The sequence below is a fragment of the Ceratotherium simum genome, chromosome 33, assembly GCF_057802395.1.
Source record: "Ceratotherium simum simum isolate JZ-2026a chromosome 33, ASM5780239v1, whole genome shotgun sequence".
Classification (NCBI taxonomy): domain Eukaryota; kingdom Metazoa; phylum Chordata; class Mammalia; order Perissodactyla; family Rhinocerotidae; genus Ceratotherium; species Ceratotherium simum.
Genome location: NC_141932.1, coordinates 28,283,231 through 28,299,358, shown reverse-complemented (window position 1 = coordinate 28,299,358; position 16,128 = coordinate 28,283,231). Strand labels below are relative to the sequence as shown.

Sequence of the window (16,128 nt, the reverse complement as noted above, 5' to 3'; positions counted from 1 at the left end):
GCCCGTCCGCCCCCCCGCCGCGGGCAGGCCCCGAGCGCCCCCCGGGAGTGAGGCCGCTAGAGGGCGTCCAGGTCTGGCTGGAGCTCGGGGTGGGGGCCTCGGCGCCGCCCCGGGTCGGAGCGCACCCGCCCTCCAGCCCGAGCCTGGCTCTGGCCGGGGCGTCCCCGGAGCCGGACGGGGGCGCAGTGCAGGCCGGGCGCGCTTCGTTTCCTAGGAGCTGGGAACCGGTCGGGGAGGAGGAGGGGGGACGGGCGGGGCGCAAGGAAGGAGGAGAAAGAGGAAGGGGAGGAGGAGGTAGAAGAGGACGAGGAAGGGGCAGCCGCCCCGGGGACCTAGGGGCCCCGGGCGCTGGCCTCGACGCCGCGGGGAGTCTTGGCCGCAGACTTCTCCATCGCGCGGCTCGCGGAAAAGAAATGGCGCGTCTGGCCGCGGGCTGCCGGCCGGGCGCCCCCCGCGCGCCCCTCCCCCGCGGTGGCCGACCTCGTGTCCGCAGACGTCACGGGCGGCGCTGCTCCCCGGGAGAGGGGCAGTCGGGGCAGAGACCCCGGGAGGAAGGCCGGGGAAGGGGAGGGGCGGCCCTGGCCCCCGGCTCCGCTCCAGCCCCGGCCGACTCGCAGCCCAGTTTCTTCCCAAGTCCCGCCCCTACCCCCGGGCGCCGCGGCGGCGGCTGCTCTCCTCTTTGTAACCGAGGAGTCAAGAAATGTGAGAAACGTGCCCTGTGTTACTTATTTGGGAGCCGAAAATTTATGCCCAGCTGAAAGAGCCCGGGGAAATATTACATCAGATGAAATGACAATGATTAAAATCAGCTTCTTCCCCGCCCCCTCCCGAGCCCGGAGGAGGCCCGGGCGCCGCGTGGCCGGCCGGCGGGGGGCGGGGGGCTGGGCGGCGGAGGGCGCGGGGGCCTGGGCGCACCGCTCCCGGGAGGGTCCTGGCAGAGGCCCCGGCGGGAAGGCGCGGGCTCCGGGAGAGACGGGTGGGGATCGCCCAGCGAAAGGAGGGGAAACAGCGCATTTTGTCGCCGAGCGCGGCAGGCGCGGGCGCGCGGAGCTAATTGCGACTCTAATCCTCTGCCCCGCGGCGCAGCCGAGCCCCGAGCCAGGAGTCGCCGCGCGCTCCCGCTCGCGCTCGCCGCGCTGGGTAATTTGGAGCCGGATCGCTGCCCTCTGCGTCCGGGCTCGGCCGCGACGGGGCGCGGGGTGCCGGCTGGGGTGGGGGGCTGGTTTTCTCGCCAGCAATCGGGGAAGGCCGCTGGAGAGAGAGGAGGGAGGAGAGGTGGGAGCGGCAGGAGGGCAGCAGGAGAGCGGCGCGAAGAGGAGGCGGCGGCGGCGGCGGCGGCCGCGAGGAGGGGAGGAGGCGAGGGGAGGGCGGGAGGAGGCCCCGCCGCGCCGCGCCGCGAGGGGCCGCGGGAAGCGGGGGCCGGGGCGGGAGGGGTGGGTGGGGGGAGGGTTGGGGGCGAGAGAGAAAGTAACTCCAGGACGAGACCGGAGCGACCCGCGCAGCGAGCACAGGCGGCGAGGCTGCGCCCGGCGCCCGAGACCGGCGTCTGCGGGGGGCGGGGGCTGCGCCCGAGCCGGATCTGCCGCTCCGGCTCCGAGGTAAGCCGCGCGCCGGCGGCCACCGTTCAGCGCCGCGCACCCCTGTCCCCAAAGTGGCTGAGATGCTGAGAAAGTCTCCCGGCCGGGGTTCGGACCTGGGCGGGGGTGGCTGCTTTGTCCCGGTGCTGGGCGGTGGGGGCTGGCGGCACGGGGGCACCCAGCACAAAGGCCTGGCGCGGGAGGGGGGATTGCCCACGTGGGCTGGACCTGGCCCGGGGTGGACCGTCCTCACTTGGGCGGGCGCCCGAGCTTCCTGCCGCGCGGGGCGGGGTGTGTGTCGGGGGGTGGGTGTTGCAGGTCCCGACACTGGGGCCTCGGTGCAGGGCCGAGCGCCCTGCAGGGCCGGCGAGTTTCCGGGGTCAGAACTGGGCTCACGCAGCTGTGGCTTCGGGGCGGACAGGGCCCGGCTTGGCGCCCAAATCAGAGAGAAAAAGTCTCTAACGGGACAGATGTGCGTCCTCTGACGCCCACCCCGCGAGTCCGAAACGGAGCGGGAGGGGCCGGCGCGCTGGTGGTCGTCCCAGGCGCGGGGGTTGGGACCCCAGGCGGGCCGCGCGGAGACGCGATCCACGCCTCCGGCTCTCCGCTGCCCGCCGGTACTCCCCGACCTGCACGCGCGCACGGGGTACACACTAGCCAACACGCCCGGTCCTCCCTAGCCAAAGCGCCCCTCGGTCCTTCCGCGCCCCACACCCTCGACTGCAGAAAAATAAGCTTCAAGTTTTCACTCCGTGTTTCAAATGTGCATGAAGGAATTTAACTGCACGACTGAATAACAGCATTAGTTTCAATTAATTTTTTTTAAATCCCGGCAACAATAAACTTTGAGAACAAAAGCGCTTTTACGTCCTTAATTAGGCGAGCTTCCATCTGTGGTCTCTAAGTGTCTGCCTCTGGATTTAACTTTGTCCTCCGCCCCGCCCCCGCCGCACCCCCCTCCCCGCCCTGCCTGGCGCTTCGGGTTCAGCGGCCACCCCCACCCCGCGGCGCCGCCGGCCTCGGCCCAGCCGGCTCCGGCCGCCCCGAAGTTCGCACCGGCCAGCGGGCTCCGCAGCAGGGCTGGTGCGCACCAGGTGGCCCGGCTGCCTCCCTCCGGGCCCACCCCCTGGACAATTCTGCAGGCCCCTGGCACTCTCGCCCCAGGCTGGCGCCCAGGGCGCGGAGCTGAAGGGAGCTCGCGAAGCGCCTTCTGTTTACCTTTTATGGTTAAAATAACAGCTTAGCAAAGAAGCGACTTCACGAAGAAGCGATTTAGTGAAATCGTCTCAAGCTGCCGCAGCTCAGCCAGTTTAATCACCCCCAGAGAGCTGAACAACTGCGAGCACAATGGGACACAAAATCATTTTGTGTGTAAATGAGCGTGGCATTCTGCTCGCTTCCCTCTGCTCGGGCGGGCGGGGCTCGGCGGCGGGCGGGCGCGGGACCCGGGGCTCCCGCCGCAGCTCAGAGGAGCGGGTCGATACCCAGCCAGTTTGGAAACCCGCAGACCCTCGAGCACGCTACCGCCGAGGTCCCTGCAACAGGCAGTTTGGCCGAGTCTCACGAGGGCAGTGGCGCGCTGGGGCTGGGTCGTGGGTTTGATGCTGGTGTTGGCGGAATGAACTTGTATCTCTTACTGCACCCACTTCTATGCTTCTGACCTCAGCAGTGGTCTCGGGGAAAGGGTCGTTGTCCAGCACAGATGCGTTTGTCGGAGGGATCGCTGGAGGTTCGGGTCAAGGCGTAAAGCCTGGGGCTTCCAATGGTGAGTTTCTGGTATGCCATGAACATCAGGTTGTGCTTGCGATGGAATCAAGAGTCTGGGTGAGAACAGAGTCGAACAGCTTTTGTGATGGGTGCTTGGTGTTAAATGTCACTTTTGAGTAGTGTCCTGGTAGGAGGGAAAGCATTGTGCAGTCTGCTTTGATAGAATTTCTGCCAGAATGCCTTCCAGTTCCAGCAGGGTTCATCCTCAGTGTGGCTGTCCTTCTGACTCCTCCCCCAGCAGAGCCTCCCAGGGCAGGATAACCCATTCCTGAGATCTGTTTTGGTTTCTCAGAACTTCCTAGAGATAAGTGACCAGCTTTCCTTTTGGAATGCCTGAGCAGCAGGCCCTGAGCAGCCCCCAGTAAGGGTATACATTAAACATCTCTGCCTGCTAATAGCAACACCCCCTCACCCCAAGTTTCATGTCAGGGAACTTGCCAGGACACTGAGCGCAGAACAAATCCTAGGAGAGTAACCTTACTTAAATTTGCAGGCTCTGATGCTCATTGGACCTTGGTCCATGTTTTAAAATTGGATGTTGAATTTCAAGGTGCAAAGTCAACCCTTGAGGGAGGTTGCTCTCTCAAGGGTTAAACCTGTGAGAGACAGTCCAGCTTAGGCTTGTTGGGGGGGGGGGGGATGATATTCACTGCAAACCTCCTCCTGCCCCATGAGACAGCCCCAAGTCCCTGGCAGGGGTTGCATAAACCTGCTCTTCCCCACCCCTCCTACAGAAGGCCTGCGTGGTCCCCGAGGCAGCTCCTGGAGACTGAGGGGCAGTCTCATATCAGAAGGTTGTGGCACACAGGAAAGTGGCTGGGTGACTGAGGAGGAGCAGGAGAGAGGGTCCGTTTGCTGAGCTGCTGTCTGTTTCCTTCTGGCCGGTTCACTGATGCCCTGGGGCTGTGATCCTGAGGGGGTCTGGAATACGTTAGGCACAGACAAGACCATTCTGGGGGTCTGGGGAGAAACTGCAGAGGTGCAGGCTAGGCAAACAAAGGCAGGTTTTCTCTGAGGAGCCATAGGAGAGAGGTGGCTTCCTAAGTGACTCTCCTTCTTCCCTGTGCCCTGGATTCTGCTGAAAGAGGCTTCTCCGTGTCTGTCGAGTTGCAAACTGCATCTTAGCACCGTGGAGGGTAGGGGATCCTCCCCAAGCCGTGGTGCATGGGGTTCTCTGCTGATGTAAGAGGAGACACGCTTGGTAACATGGCTCTCAACCAAAATACCAGGAAAATCAGATTTGTTCTGAAACATTTTGGGGCAATAATGGTGAGCATATGTTTCAGTACTGTCATTAGCCAAATTAGCAGACGTGGAGCTGCCCAGAAACACGTGTGTGAGTGTGTGTGTGTGTGTGTGTGTGTGTGTGTGAACTGCTATGGCTTGGATTGGAGGCTTGCTTTGGGGTGTGGGGACAGGATAGTGGTGGTGGTATCTGGAGAGGATGTGCAGACAGGACGATTCGAAGTGTCTTTGACTCCTGGGAGACACGGCCTCCACGACTACCGAGTAAGTCCCCTGGTTTGTTGTTGCTTCCCACAGATACTCTGGGCAGCCATGGAAGTCTAGATGCCTCACCGCAAGGAGCGGCCGAGCGGGTCCTCGCTTCACGCCCACGGCAGCGCCGGCACTGCGGTGAGAGCCAGCGGGGTGGGCTGGTCAGCAGCCGGCGGCCCCCTCTCTACCCTCTTCCCCAGCACCTTCTCCCCAGCTGCCCTTCCTCACAGCCGCGGCATTCAAGAGATGCCTGTTGACTGGCTGTACGATTATGTATTTTTTGAAACAAAAATGCTCTTAATTTGATGTGAAATTTACTACATGTATAAAACTCAGCGCCTTAGGTGCTGAGGAAGTCACTAATTTAGAGGTGTCTCGTTACTGAGACAAACTTGCAAAAACCCCCTGAATCCCAATTCACAAATTGGTGATTCATTTGTCAGGGGATATTTCACATCTAACACATAAGCCCGCGACCTTTAATTAGAATTTTGCAGTTTGTTTTATGCCCCTGGAGGCTGACACCTTGAAAATTTTTTTTCTTGATTTCTTATTGCTAATAAGCATCTTTCTTTTTCCCTCTGGTACTCTGAAGAAAATGATGCAAATACACTTAATTACAGTGGTGGCCGTAATTTGTCAGCTGAATATGTGATCAGGCAGAGGCAGCAGTGATCTGATTAGATCTGTGATCACATTGGCAATGAAGGGGGTGCACAGCTCTGTGGTGGAGAAACTCTCCTTTCCACCTTGTTTCCATCTCCAGGAGGGAGCAAGCATGTCCCGGTTGTCTCTCACTCGGTCGCCCGTGTCTCCCCTGGCCGCCCAGGGGATCCCACTGCCAGCCCAGCTCACCAAGTCCAATGCGCCTGTGCACATCGACGTGGGCGGCCACATGTACACCAGCAGCCTGGCCACACTCACCAAGTACCCCGACTCCAGGTAAGAGCCGAGCCCCTCGTAGCACCCGTCACGCAGTAGTGACTTGCGGCATCTGCAGCCTGCTGCCAGTGGGGCCCACCTCTGTCAGCTGACGACGTGCAGGGCTCTGCAGGGCCCACCTGCTCACGTAGACCTGGGGAACTAGAGTTTGGGAGGCCGAATCTGCCTGTCAAAGGCTGCTTTGCACAGGGACTTGTGACCTTGAGCTGGGGGCATTGGTGGAGCTGGGTGGAGCTCCTGACCACTGACGGAGGCCACTTATTCAGAGCCAGCCCCGCCTGAAACTGGCCAGCAGCTGGCTGGGGAACCTCATATACCTTCAGGTTCCTCTTGAGTGAGACTTTGCAGGGGATCATTTGTGAGCAACGCTGCATACTTCTAGGGGTCACATTGGGGAGAAGTATTTAATCCTATTCCCTGGTCTAACCCTTGGGAAAGTGCATAAGGGGAGGGAGGAGGGAGAGCTGCAATTTGCCATCTTTGTCTGGGTGGCCATTGCTGGACCCTGAGGGCTAGCAGCAGGCTCCCTTGGAAGGGAGAAGAGGGGGTTGCAGTGACTGGCTAGGAATTCCAGAATGTTCAGGGACATCGGGGCTGTGGATAAGCATGAGCTTCATACCCCATCAGTGGATAAAGTGTCTCTGATCCGGACCCTCCCACCATGGCGCCTCGCACTCTGTCGAGCTCCCTGGCGCTTCTGCCTCCTGGGCCTGTCTGTGGGAGGCCCTGGGCACTGCCAACTCTCCTGTTCTTGCCTCAGAGGCGGACCTGGTTTCCCGTTGGCGGAGCAGCAGGGCTGACCTGAGGTGGGGTGGGTCTCTGCGAGCATCTGCCGGAGGTGATGCGGTGTGTGTTTGCTGCCGAGGGCTGAGCAGCGAGAGGGCCAAGGCTGCAGGATATTGCCCCTGGTTTATACATTTGAAAAAACAGGAGGAGTTAATTAATCCCCCAGACACGGAGGGATCATCTCTGGGAAGCTTTCTTGTCAGGCTGCCTCGTGGCCAGTGTGGTTGCTCGGAGCATGGAGGGTTCACCGTGCGTGGATGTGGCTGCTTTTGGAGCTTGTTGAGGGCCGGGGGTGGGGGGACCCTGCGTGGGAGTGGAATGCTCCCTCGAGGAGGGAACGCTGGAGGTGGAGGCAGTGTCCGGGTCAGAATTTGGGGAGTCGGGTACAGACAGCGGCGGGGACTCATCCCCTTAGCCTGACAGAGGCTGGGCCTGGGGCACTTGTGAACTTGGGGCCTGGCGGGCAGCAGCCATGAGGCCACGTCAGCAGAGTCGGCGTGGCGCTCGCTTGCATCCCCGTCTGAGATGGGAGATGGATTCTGCTTATTTAATTTCAATTTCGCCTTCTGCGGCGTTCCCGCGTTGTTTGAGATAGATCATCCCTTAATCGGCTGATGATGTTTGTGAGTGAAATTTATAAAACCCTTGCCCACAACGTCTCTGAAGAGTGTTTCCTGAAATCAGACACTGCCTTTCTGGAGTAATCACAGCCCAGGCCTGTGGGGAACGGCCTCCTCATTCTTGTCTCCAGGCTGCTGCCTGGAGCAGTGAGGGCAGACTGGCCTCCCCTCCCAGGCCCACAGTGCAGCTCGTCCTCGCCATGTCCTGCTCCGAAGGGGGGCAGCCCTCTTGCTGGGGAGCTGAGGCCCCTGTGGCCGGGCGATCTGGCATATGGAACCCTCGGCCGGCAGGATGTGCCCAGAGGGGGTGGCAGTCTGCATTCTTTCCTGGGGCTGAGGCCCAAGATGAATCTGATGTTCTGCCTGGATGGCTTCTGGCTCCCAGGAGAGCTGCTCCCCCAGCCTGGAGCTTTGGCCTAGAGGCCAGTGGGTGGGGTGACCTGTAGGACAGTCAGGGAATGGTGGGTCAGGCCGGGCCTGAGAAGTGGCTTGGGCAGCTGTGCTGGCAAGGGCCCCTCAGATCTCTCTCTTCTTGAATAAATCATTAAAATTGAAAAACTGTTTCTCACCAGTTCTGGAAAGAAAGGTCAATCCCTCATCCAGTGTCACTGATGTGTGAGTCACCTGGAGATAGAGAATTAAGAGTGCTGAGGTCACTGGGGGGTTCCGGATGTCAGCAAAGTCCTGCCCTGGGCAGTGCTGTGACACCAGGAGGCTCGTGCCCCCATATCCTCGGGTCCCTGTGCCCACAGAACTATGCCTGGGCTTCGGGTTCAGGTGGCTCCCACACAAGGAACAGGTGCTGCTGCTGGTTGGCCTAGGAACAGCACTGGTCCTCCCTCACCCCGAGACAGCCGAGCACAGCTGCCCAGGGCTGGGAGTGGGCTCCCCAGGACTGCCACCTTCTCGTTCCTGCCTGCTGGATGTCATTTAGCTGCTGCCATCGCAGCCCACTCTAGGTCCATCCTTGCTGTGAGAAGCAACAAATTAAGATGGCCAGGAGCTTCAGAACTAATAAAACCTCCCACTGAAACATCCAGGAAATTGGAGCCAAAGCTTAAAAAAAGAAAGGAAAAGAAGAAGACCCCTGTCAGCTGGGGTGAGAACAGCCGTCTTATTCCGTGGAGGACTTCTGAAGTTGGCACCAAACCCGGCAGCCTCCCTCAGAGGGTGGCCCAGGGCAGGAGCTGACTCTGAAGACCCTGCAAGTGTCTGGAGCTTCCTCTGTGGTGATCGTCCTGACCTTCCCTCAGCCTGCTCACACCCTGGGTAGCCTCAGACCTCAAGGGCATGGAAGGTCTTGGTCCTGTGAAGAGACACTGAACCATGGAAAGATCTAGAGCCAGCGAGTCCTGGCTGGTTGATTGAGAACCTTCTAGCCTTGGACCAATACAACAACCTAGAACCTACCTAGCCAGCCCTGGAATGTGGGTGATCGGGGGTCCACTAGACCAACAGGAGGGTCTGGAGCCCCAGCCAGCTCTGACGTCAGAGGGAGGTGCAATGCAGCCAGGCCTAGAACGTTGCTTGCCTCACAGAGTGTTCCAGCTCAACCCAGAAGGGTGGAGACAGTTCCGCAGGGAGGCTGAGGCTTCAGACTTGCTGGCTCACCTGTGGACGTGGTCCCGCTGGTGCCATATGGGGGCCCTGGGCTGTCTGCCGACAACTGTGATGACTGCCCATGGCACCTGGCAGCCTTGCTCAGTCCCGTCTGTCTCCAGGGATGCTGCATGGCCTTCACTCTGACATCTGAATGCCCAGGCTCTGCTGAGGCCAGGTCTTAGGGGCTTTGACAGCTGGAACAGGCCACAGAGCCCACAAGGCTCTCAAGCAGGGCTGTGTCCCTCAGTACTGTTGTCACAGGCCTGGGGGTTGATAGGGCTCAGTGGCCTTCGGAGCCCTGAGAAGAGTGGGCTCTGAGATGATTGCAGCACTGGTTCCACAGCTGGGGCCTCTCCACACCTCACTGCGGGCTCTAACTTGCTCACGCCCATCTGCGAGACAGCTTTGCCCTTTATGTGGCCCTACTGTGCCAGGGGCTGGGCGATGTCCCCAGAGTGAAAGCAGGTGACTGCATCGCTACTCCGCACCCAGGCAGACCCTTATGGCTGATGCCTTAAGTGTGCCAGGCCACCAGAGTGGAGGACGGTGTAGATGGAGCCCTGAGAGAGGCTTTAAGGGCTCTAAGCCATCAGCTTCTGCCCAGCTCATGTGCCCTGGTGCACAATGGCAGGGGCAGGGCAGGGCCTTAGGAGCCATGACTTGAAGTGGACAGAGAAGTGGGCTGCTGGGGGAGAGGGAGCATCCCTGGAAGGTTCTCGCTGGTGCACGCAGAGAGTGAAGGGGCTTAGGCAGCAGCTTGTCCAGGCTGGGTCCCAGATCGGGGCCACCCTTCTCCCAGGCTGTGCAGACAAGCTGGCACCTTGGCAGGGTCTGGCTGGGGATGAGTGTGTGGCCTTGCCTGCTGAAGGATGTCGGGAGGTGCTGTCACTGGGGACACCCTGCCAACCTCCCACCTGTTTCTGAGTCAAGCTCTTGGCTGTCACCACCCCTCTTTGGGGCCCCTGACTGTCCACAGCTAGGCCTGGGGACTGCAGGGGAAGTTAGCCAAGCCAGAGCCTGCTTCCCTGGGCCTTGGGGAGGCCACAGCGCTGGCCCTGAGGCCTGGTTCCTCCTCGCTGGAGTGGATGGGACAGGCCTCAGGGGCTCCCCAAGAGCTTCCTGCGGGTCCTGTGTCTCTGTCAGAACCACTGCCCTTCGGAGGACAGGGTGCTGGGACCTGTCTCCCCTCCCAGTCTCTCCGAAGTGTGCACACTTTGTGGCATGTGTGCATGCGGTGTGGTGCATGTGCGTGCACTGTTTCTGTGTGCACACACACTGGTGTGTGCACGTTCACATGCTGTGGCATGTGTGCAAGCACACGGTCGAGTGTGCATGTGCGCTGTGGCATGCATGCACGCCTGCTGTCCCTCCTGCCTGCCTCTGCGTCTCGCCCAGGGCTCCCTGAGTGCGAAGCTGTGGGTGATTCGTCTGTGAGTTTGTGGAGCGTACAAGCCATGTCTCTGGTTGGCTTGTGTCAGCTGGTGTGGCCTTTGCCTGGCTGTGTCTGGTTCTGCCTGTGATCTGTGTGTTGCGAGGGAGTGGACCATGTGACCCTGTGCTTGTTGCCCAGGTGTGTCGCGTCTGATGCCCCTCCATGTAGGTTGGGTGAGGTGGGTGTTTGTGACCCAAGACTGTCGTGGCTGGTTGACGTGTTCACGAGGTGTGTGGCCGTGGGTGGGGGTGTCCAGTGGTCGGTGGGAGTTTTCTGGGTGGGTCTGTCTGGGGAGAGTTTGTGTGTGGGGGACAGGAGGCTGTGTCTGTGTCCCACTGTAGTTTTCCAGGCCTGTACCATGTGTCAGTGAGCGGGTGTGTGCCGCTGGGTGTCTCTCTGGCTGTGGCTTGTGCGCGTAGGTGGGGTGTGAGCATGTGCTGCTTGCCGCGCCAGTGTCCTGTCTGATGTGGCCTGGCTGCCCCTAGTGTGTGCAGACATTTGTCAGGCCCGGCGCAGTCCCGGAGTCACCCGTGGAAGGCCCCCACCCCTCTAGCAGGGCGGCCCTAGGAGCGGGGGCGGGGCCCGTCCTGCCACCAGCCGTGCGCCCCTCCGTCTCTCCCAGGATAAGCCGCCTCTTCAACGGCACCGAGCCCATCGTCCTGGACAGTTTGAAGCAACATTATTTCATCGACCGAGACGGAGAGATCTTCCGCTACGTCCTGAGCTTCCTGCGGACGTCGAAACTGCTGCTCCCGGACGACTTCAAGGTAAGTCGGTGGCCGGCGGCTCCCCTGCGCCGCCTGTGCGGCGGCCTTACGCAGGGGACGCTGTGACTTAGGCAATGGACCCGCCGTCGTCATGGCAACCATAAAAAGTTAAACGATGAAGCCGAGGGCTACATCAGGTTTTCGAAACTAATTTTGTTTTCTCACATTTTTAGCTTATTTATCAGGGTGTAACAACAATTGAGCAGCGGCAGCAGCACTTACCCCGTTTCGTGTTTTCGTGGGAAAGGACCATTGGGTAGCGCAGTTGCAGGAGGTGACTCTGTTCCCTGTTGGTAGTTTGCAGGGGGAAAACCCTGATCCAACCTAACACCCTTTAAACAAAAGGTCACCCCCAGGTATCCGGGGGAGCCTGTCCGGGGCAGCCGACTTGGTTCTGAGAGTCCTGCCTGGGTGCTGGGCCCCTTCGTGGTGCTGGGGATCCTGAAAAAGGAAACGCAGGCCTGGCCTAGCCGGCCTCCAACCTCCAACCAGCAATGTCCCTCCGTCCTTTCTTCTTCCCTTCCTCCCTTCCTCCCACCCCTGCACCCCCCCCCCCCACCCAGGACCAGTGGCCCTGGGGTTGTTTTGTCCTTCATCCAACTGAGTTCCCCAGTGCCAACAACCAAATTCAGGCTGAGAATACAGTGAAACAAGGCAGAGAGGGGTCCTGTCCCCATGGACCCCCCCACTTATAGTCTGGTAGGAAGACAGACGTTGAGCAGAAAACACTGGAATCCACGGGGGCAAATGCTTCCGAGGAGTAGAGAATACTGTGGGAGGGAGCCCTGGGGACCCATTCCGGGGGGTTTCAAAGAAAGGATGTTTGTCTGGGTGGTGAAGGAGGAACCGGGCAGGCAGTGTGAGGGCCTTGGTGAGAGCGTGGGGGTGGCAAGGAGCTTGGTACCTTCCAGAACTGGAGAGAAGGTGTCAGACTGGGGCATATGAACTGGGAGAAGATGGGCAGGAACGGAGGCTGCTTTTCCATGTCAGGACCCTGGTGGCTGGTGGCATTTTACCCTGAATGCAGTGGAAGGGTTGTGAGTAGGGGACTAGTGATCAGCTTTGCAAATGAGAAAGATCACCCTGGCTGTTGTATGGAGAAGGATGGGGGCGGGGGTAAGGCCAAGGGAGGTTCACTCAAGGCTTTGCACCAAAGCAGAGGCTGCAAAGATGGCGCAAAGCAGCAGATTAGACTTATGTTTGGGAAGAGGCTGCAAAAGGCTGTGAGTGTGGGTTGGTGGGGGTCAGGGGGCTCTCTTTAATCCTCGCTCCATTCTCTGAGCTGGGTGTTTATATCCATTTTATAGAAGAGGAAACTGAGGCTCAGAGATGGTCAGTAACTGATAATCAGAGGTCTCCGGGCTGCTAGATGAGGATGCCAGAAATCCAACCCTGGGCAGGTCTGTTTTGCCTCCCTGCTGGGCTGTGAGTTCTCCAGCGCAGGTGAGGACGGGGCTGCCCTGTGCCCAGCTCAGCCTCTCCTCCCTGGGATTCTAAGAAGGCAGCAGGTCCCCGGGCATAGGCACAGCCTCGGGCTCCTCTAGTCTAGCCTCTCAGTCTTTCCAGAAGCTTCTCTCTGCTCCAGGGGGATGAAGCCACCCCCAGTGCTTTGGGCCAGAGATGGAAGGGCTCAGGGGGTCTGGCGCAGGTGCACGACTGCCACTGCCCTTGGGTCAAGACTAGGCTTCTTGTTCTTGCACACATTTACCTCAGCCTCATTTTCCCCATCTTTGCAATGGGCACAACCATCCCAGTCCACACTGTGCCCTGGGGAGGTTGTGGGGGGTCGTGGCAGCTCCCGTGGAATTGTGAGAGGAGGCCCCCTGGAGTCAGACAGGGCAGCCCCCCACCTCCCCCGCCTCCTCTGCGCATGCCCGCAGGACTTCAGCCTGCTGTACGAGGAGGCGCGGTACTACCAGCTGCAGCCGATGGTGCGAGAGCTGGAGCGCTGGCAGCAGGAGCGAGAGCAGCGGCGCCGCAGCCGGGCCTGTGACTGCCTGGTGGTGCGGGTCACGCCGGACCTGGGTGAGCGCATCGCGCTCAGCGGCGAGAAGGCCCTCATCGAGGAGGTCTTCCCCGAGACCGGGGACGTCATGTGCAACTCGGTCAACGCCGGCTGGAACCAGGACCCCACTCACGTCATCCGCTTCCCGCTCAACGGCTACTGCCGGCTCAACTCGGTGCAGGTGAGGCTCACCTGCACCGGGCCCAGCGCCCCGCCCGGGCCTCCCCACGGCCCTCCGGGAGAGAGAGGGAGGGCGGCGCCATCCCTGAAACGGCAAGCCCTCCATGCCATTTGACAGAAAAGGCAACAATGTGTCGATGCATAATTTATGTCCCCCTCATAATTAAATGATGGCGCCTGGGGGATGGACTTAAAAAAATTGATCTGTGCTTTTTTTTTTTTTCCCCCAAAAGGCTGTTCTATAAAAATGGCCCAGAGAATTTTCAACAGAGGGTGGTTCTTTTGACACCCAGAGTCTGACTTTGGATTCAAATTAAACCCAGGCCATAGGAGCAGCAGGTCAGAGGCTGCGAGTAGAGGTGGCCTGGAGTCCCCTTCCTCGCCCTGCTGACCCTGGCTGTGGGCACCCAGACAGCTGTTTCTGGACTGGCTTTCCCCAGATGGGCCTCAGAGTTGGGAAGCCACGATGGAGTAGGGCCTATTTTTCACCAGCCGCAAGAGCAGACTCCTGTTTCAGGCGTAGGGCAGAGTGGACTTTGTGGGGAAAGTTCCCCCGCATTCCGCAGCCTGCCAGTCAGAACTTGCTAGTTGCAGGACACAGGTGTCACAGTGACCAGATCCCACCCTCACAGAGGCGCCAACCCATGTGGACACGGAGGCCTGCAGAGACTCAAACTGAGGACTCCTCCTCCCCTCTACCCCGAGCTCCCCTGAGCTGCTGGGCCCCCAGGCCTCAGACCATCTGGGACTCACAGCTCAGAAGCAGGTGGCTGCCCAGAGGCCAGGGGCAGGGTCTCTCTGTCACTGGGGCAGGCTTCAGTGAGGGAGGGGGACCCGGGACCACGTGTCTGGAGAGAGGGGGCAGGTTATATCCTGGAGAAGAGAGAAGGGGCCCGAAGGCTCTTTCTGCCTCCCTGAATCAAAGCTGTGGACTCCTGAGGGCAGCAGGGTGGGGTAGCCCACCCGGGTTTGGTCACTCAAGGGGCCCTGGAGCCTGGCTGCTCTGGTCCCTCCTGTGGTTGCCCAGCTGGTGGTTCTGCAGGAAGCTCTGTCCTGAGCGAGACTGAGATGCCAACAGGAGCAGGTAGCTCGCCCTGGCCAGTGCCCACCTGCCCTCCAGGCAGACTCTGGCAGCCGGGCATTGCTGACCCCTGTCTCCCCTGCAGGTCCTGGAGAGGCTGTTCCAGAGGGGCTTCAGCGTGGCCGCGTCCTGCGGGGGTGGCGTGGACTCCTCCCAGTTCAGCGAGTACGTGCTCTGCCGGGAGGAGCGGCGACCTCAGCCCACACCCACCACTGTCCGGATAAAGCAGGAGCCCCTGGACTAGGCCCTGCCTCAGTGCCCGCCTGAGGCCCCTCGGCCCTGGGGACACCCCAGGGACCTGGAAACAGTGCTGGGGCTTTCTGCGTCTCCTGCTTAGCAGTGGGTGTGAGACTGAGGGTGGGGCTGGAGGGTCCCCAGGGCCCCAGGTGTCATGGCAACAGAAGGTGGGATGCTGGAGGCATGCCGCCTGAAGGACTGTTGATGTGACCCAAAGATGCCGCCGTGGGAACTCCGCTGCCAGTTCTCCGGGCCCCTCAGCTCCCCAGCTCCACGCAGGGCCCTGCGTGGCTCTCAGGCCTGCTGCGGCGGGGTCAGCAGAGGCCTCCCTGGCCCACACCAGAGGAGCTGTTCATCCTTCTCCATGCGGGGCAGACTCCAGTGGGTCTCCTTGGGTCAGAGATGGCTTATTTTTCTACAGTATTTAAGACAAAAGTAACTGTCACTGCACAAGCCAGAGAGACTGACAAGGACCAACACTTCTTTATCTGGTGCTCAGTTCTATCAGACATGCAGCGTGCCCACGGGGGGATGAGCTGCCGGGCGCTCAGGCCCAGGTGCTTGGAGACTTCTGGTCCCTGCTCTAGAGACAGATGCAGGGGTAGCAGTGCCATAGGAGCTGAAGCAGGGCCCCCAAGGGGTCAGGCTGCTGGGAGGAGGGCAGTGTGGGTGTGGGGGATGGGTGGCTCTGGAACCGTCTCAGCCCCTCCCCTTTGCTGCCACCCTGGTGCAGGCCACACTTGGTGTGTCACCTGCCCTACGAATGCCCAGGGGCTTCCAGTCCTGTCTGCATGTACTCACCTGGGCTCCCGCGGAAGTCTCTTCCCCACCCGGACCAGCCACAGGGCCACACCGCATCCTTACCTCAGGAATGGGCCCCACGGTGAAGGGGCCCATCTGTCAGCAGCGTCCTCTGGGTCCCCAGCTCAGGAAGCCGTCCCCAGCTCCGATATTCCCACACTAATATGCACACTGAATTTTAATTAAACTATTGTAACACTAGCCTGCAGTAAGACCTGGACACAGGCATATACCTAAGACTCTTGGCCCCAGATTCTAACGAGGACTGGCCCTGAGGGGTCCTCCCAGACCTGCTGCCTCCCAGATGACAGGCCCAAAGATGGACACCCCGGCCTTGTCACACTTCCCAGAGCGCTGGCTCTTCCCCAGTGGAGAAACCGCAGGGAGCTGCTGTGTGGGTGGGGCGCCAGGGCCGGCACCACCGTGTACGATGCCTGTAGACTTGTATATGACTCCTTTAATATTGTAAAGATGCCGATGTACAATTGTCGTGTGTTTGTGTAAACACATTACGTTCCTAGTTCATGCCATAAATGATGCTATAAATCAAAAGACTGAGGCTCCATCCCGTGCAGAAGCGGCAGCCGGATTCTCACATTCCCGTTGTGCAGGGAGGTTGGGGTGGAGTCCTCCCTGGGTTCCTTCCATTCAAATCCAGGAAGAGCCGGTAGTGGCAGCCAGAGGAGGGGCAGGGGTAGGGCAGGGTCCTGAGCTAGTCCTTTAGTGCATTTGGGTGCTTCTTCCTGTTATTACTGTGCCCTCTGGGCAGCACGGATTCTGAATTCTGATTCACAGCCTCTAAACAGATGCAAACTGGGGAAAAGCAGACAGAAG

General features: G+C 60.2%; 1 protein-coding gene across 3 annotated transcripts; it reads left to right on the top strand.

Moving 5' to 3' along the window:
• Window positions 1-1,493: 1,493 nt before the first annotated feature.
• On the top strand, window positions 1,494-15,846 carry KCTD15 (potassium channel tetramerization domain containing 15). Of its 3 annotated transcripts, none has more exons than XM_087421829.1 (6): window positions 1,494-1,598; window positions 4,887-4,979; window positions 5,608-5,783; window positions 10,846-10,990; window positions 12,871-13,176; window positions 14,342-15,846. In XM_087421829.1, the coding sequence occupies exons 2-6, from the start codon at window positions 4,914-4,916 to the stop codon at window positions 14,498-14,500; spliced, it is 852 nt and encodes a 283-aa protein (XP_087277955.1). In that variant the 5' UTR covers window positions 1,494-1,598; window positions 4,887-4,913; the 3' UTR covers window positions 14,501-15,846. The 3 variants fall into 3 exon arrangements, with proteins under 3 accessions (XP_087277955.1, XP_087277953.1, XP_087277954.1); XM_087421827.1 differs by lacking the exon at window positions 1,494-1,598 and adding an exon at window positions 3,024-3,342; XM_087421828.1 differs by lacking the exon at window positions 1,494-1,598 and adding an exon at window positions 3,994-4,613.
• The last annotated feature ends 282 nt before the right edge of the window (window positions 15,847-16,128 follow it).

Bases quoted from the DNA above. Each gene is read 5' to 3' on its own strand.
- KCTD15 (XM_087421829.1), top strand. From the start codon at position 4,914: ATGCCTCACCGCAAGGAGCGGCCGAGCGGGTCCTCGCTTCACGCCCAC. The intron at 5,784-10,845 runs GTAAGAGCCGAG...CGTCTCTCCCAG, and splicing joins ACCAAGTACCCCGACTCCAG to GATAAGCCGCCTCTTCAACG. The intron at 10,991-12,870 runs GTAAGTCGGTGG...GCATGCCCGCAG, and splicing joins TGCTCCCGGACGACTTCAAG to GACTTCAGCCTGCTGTACGA.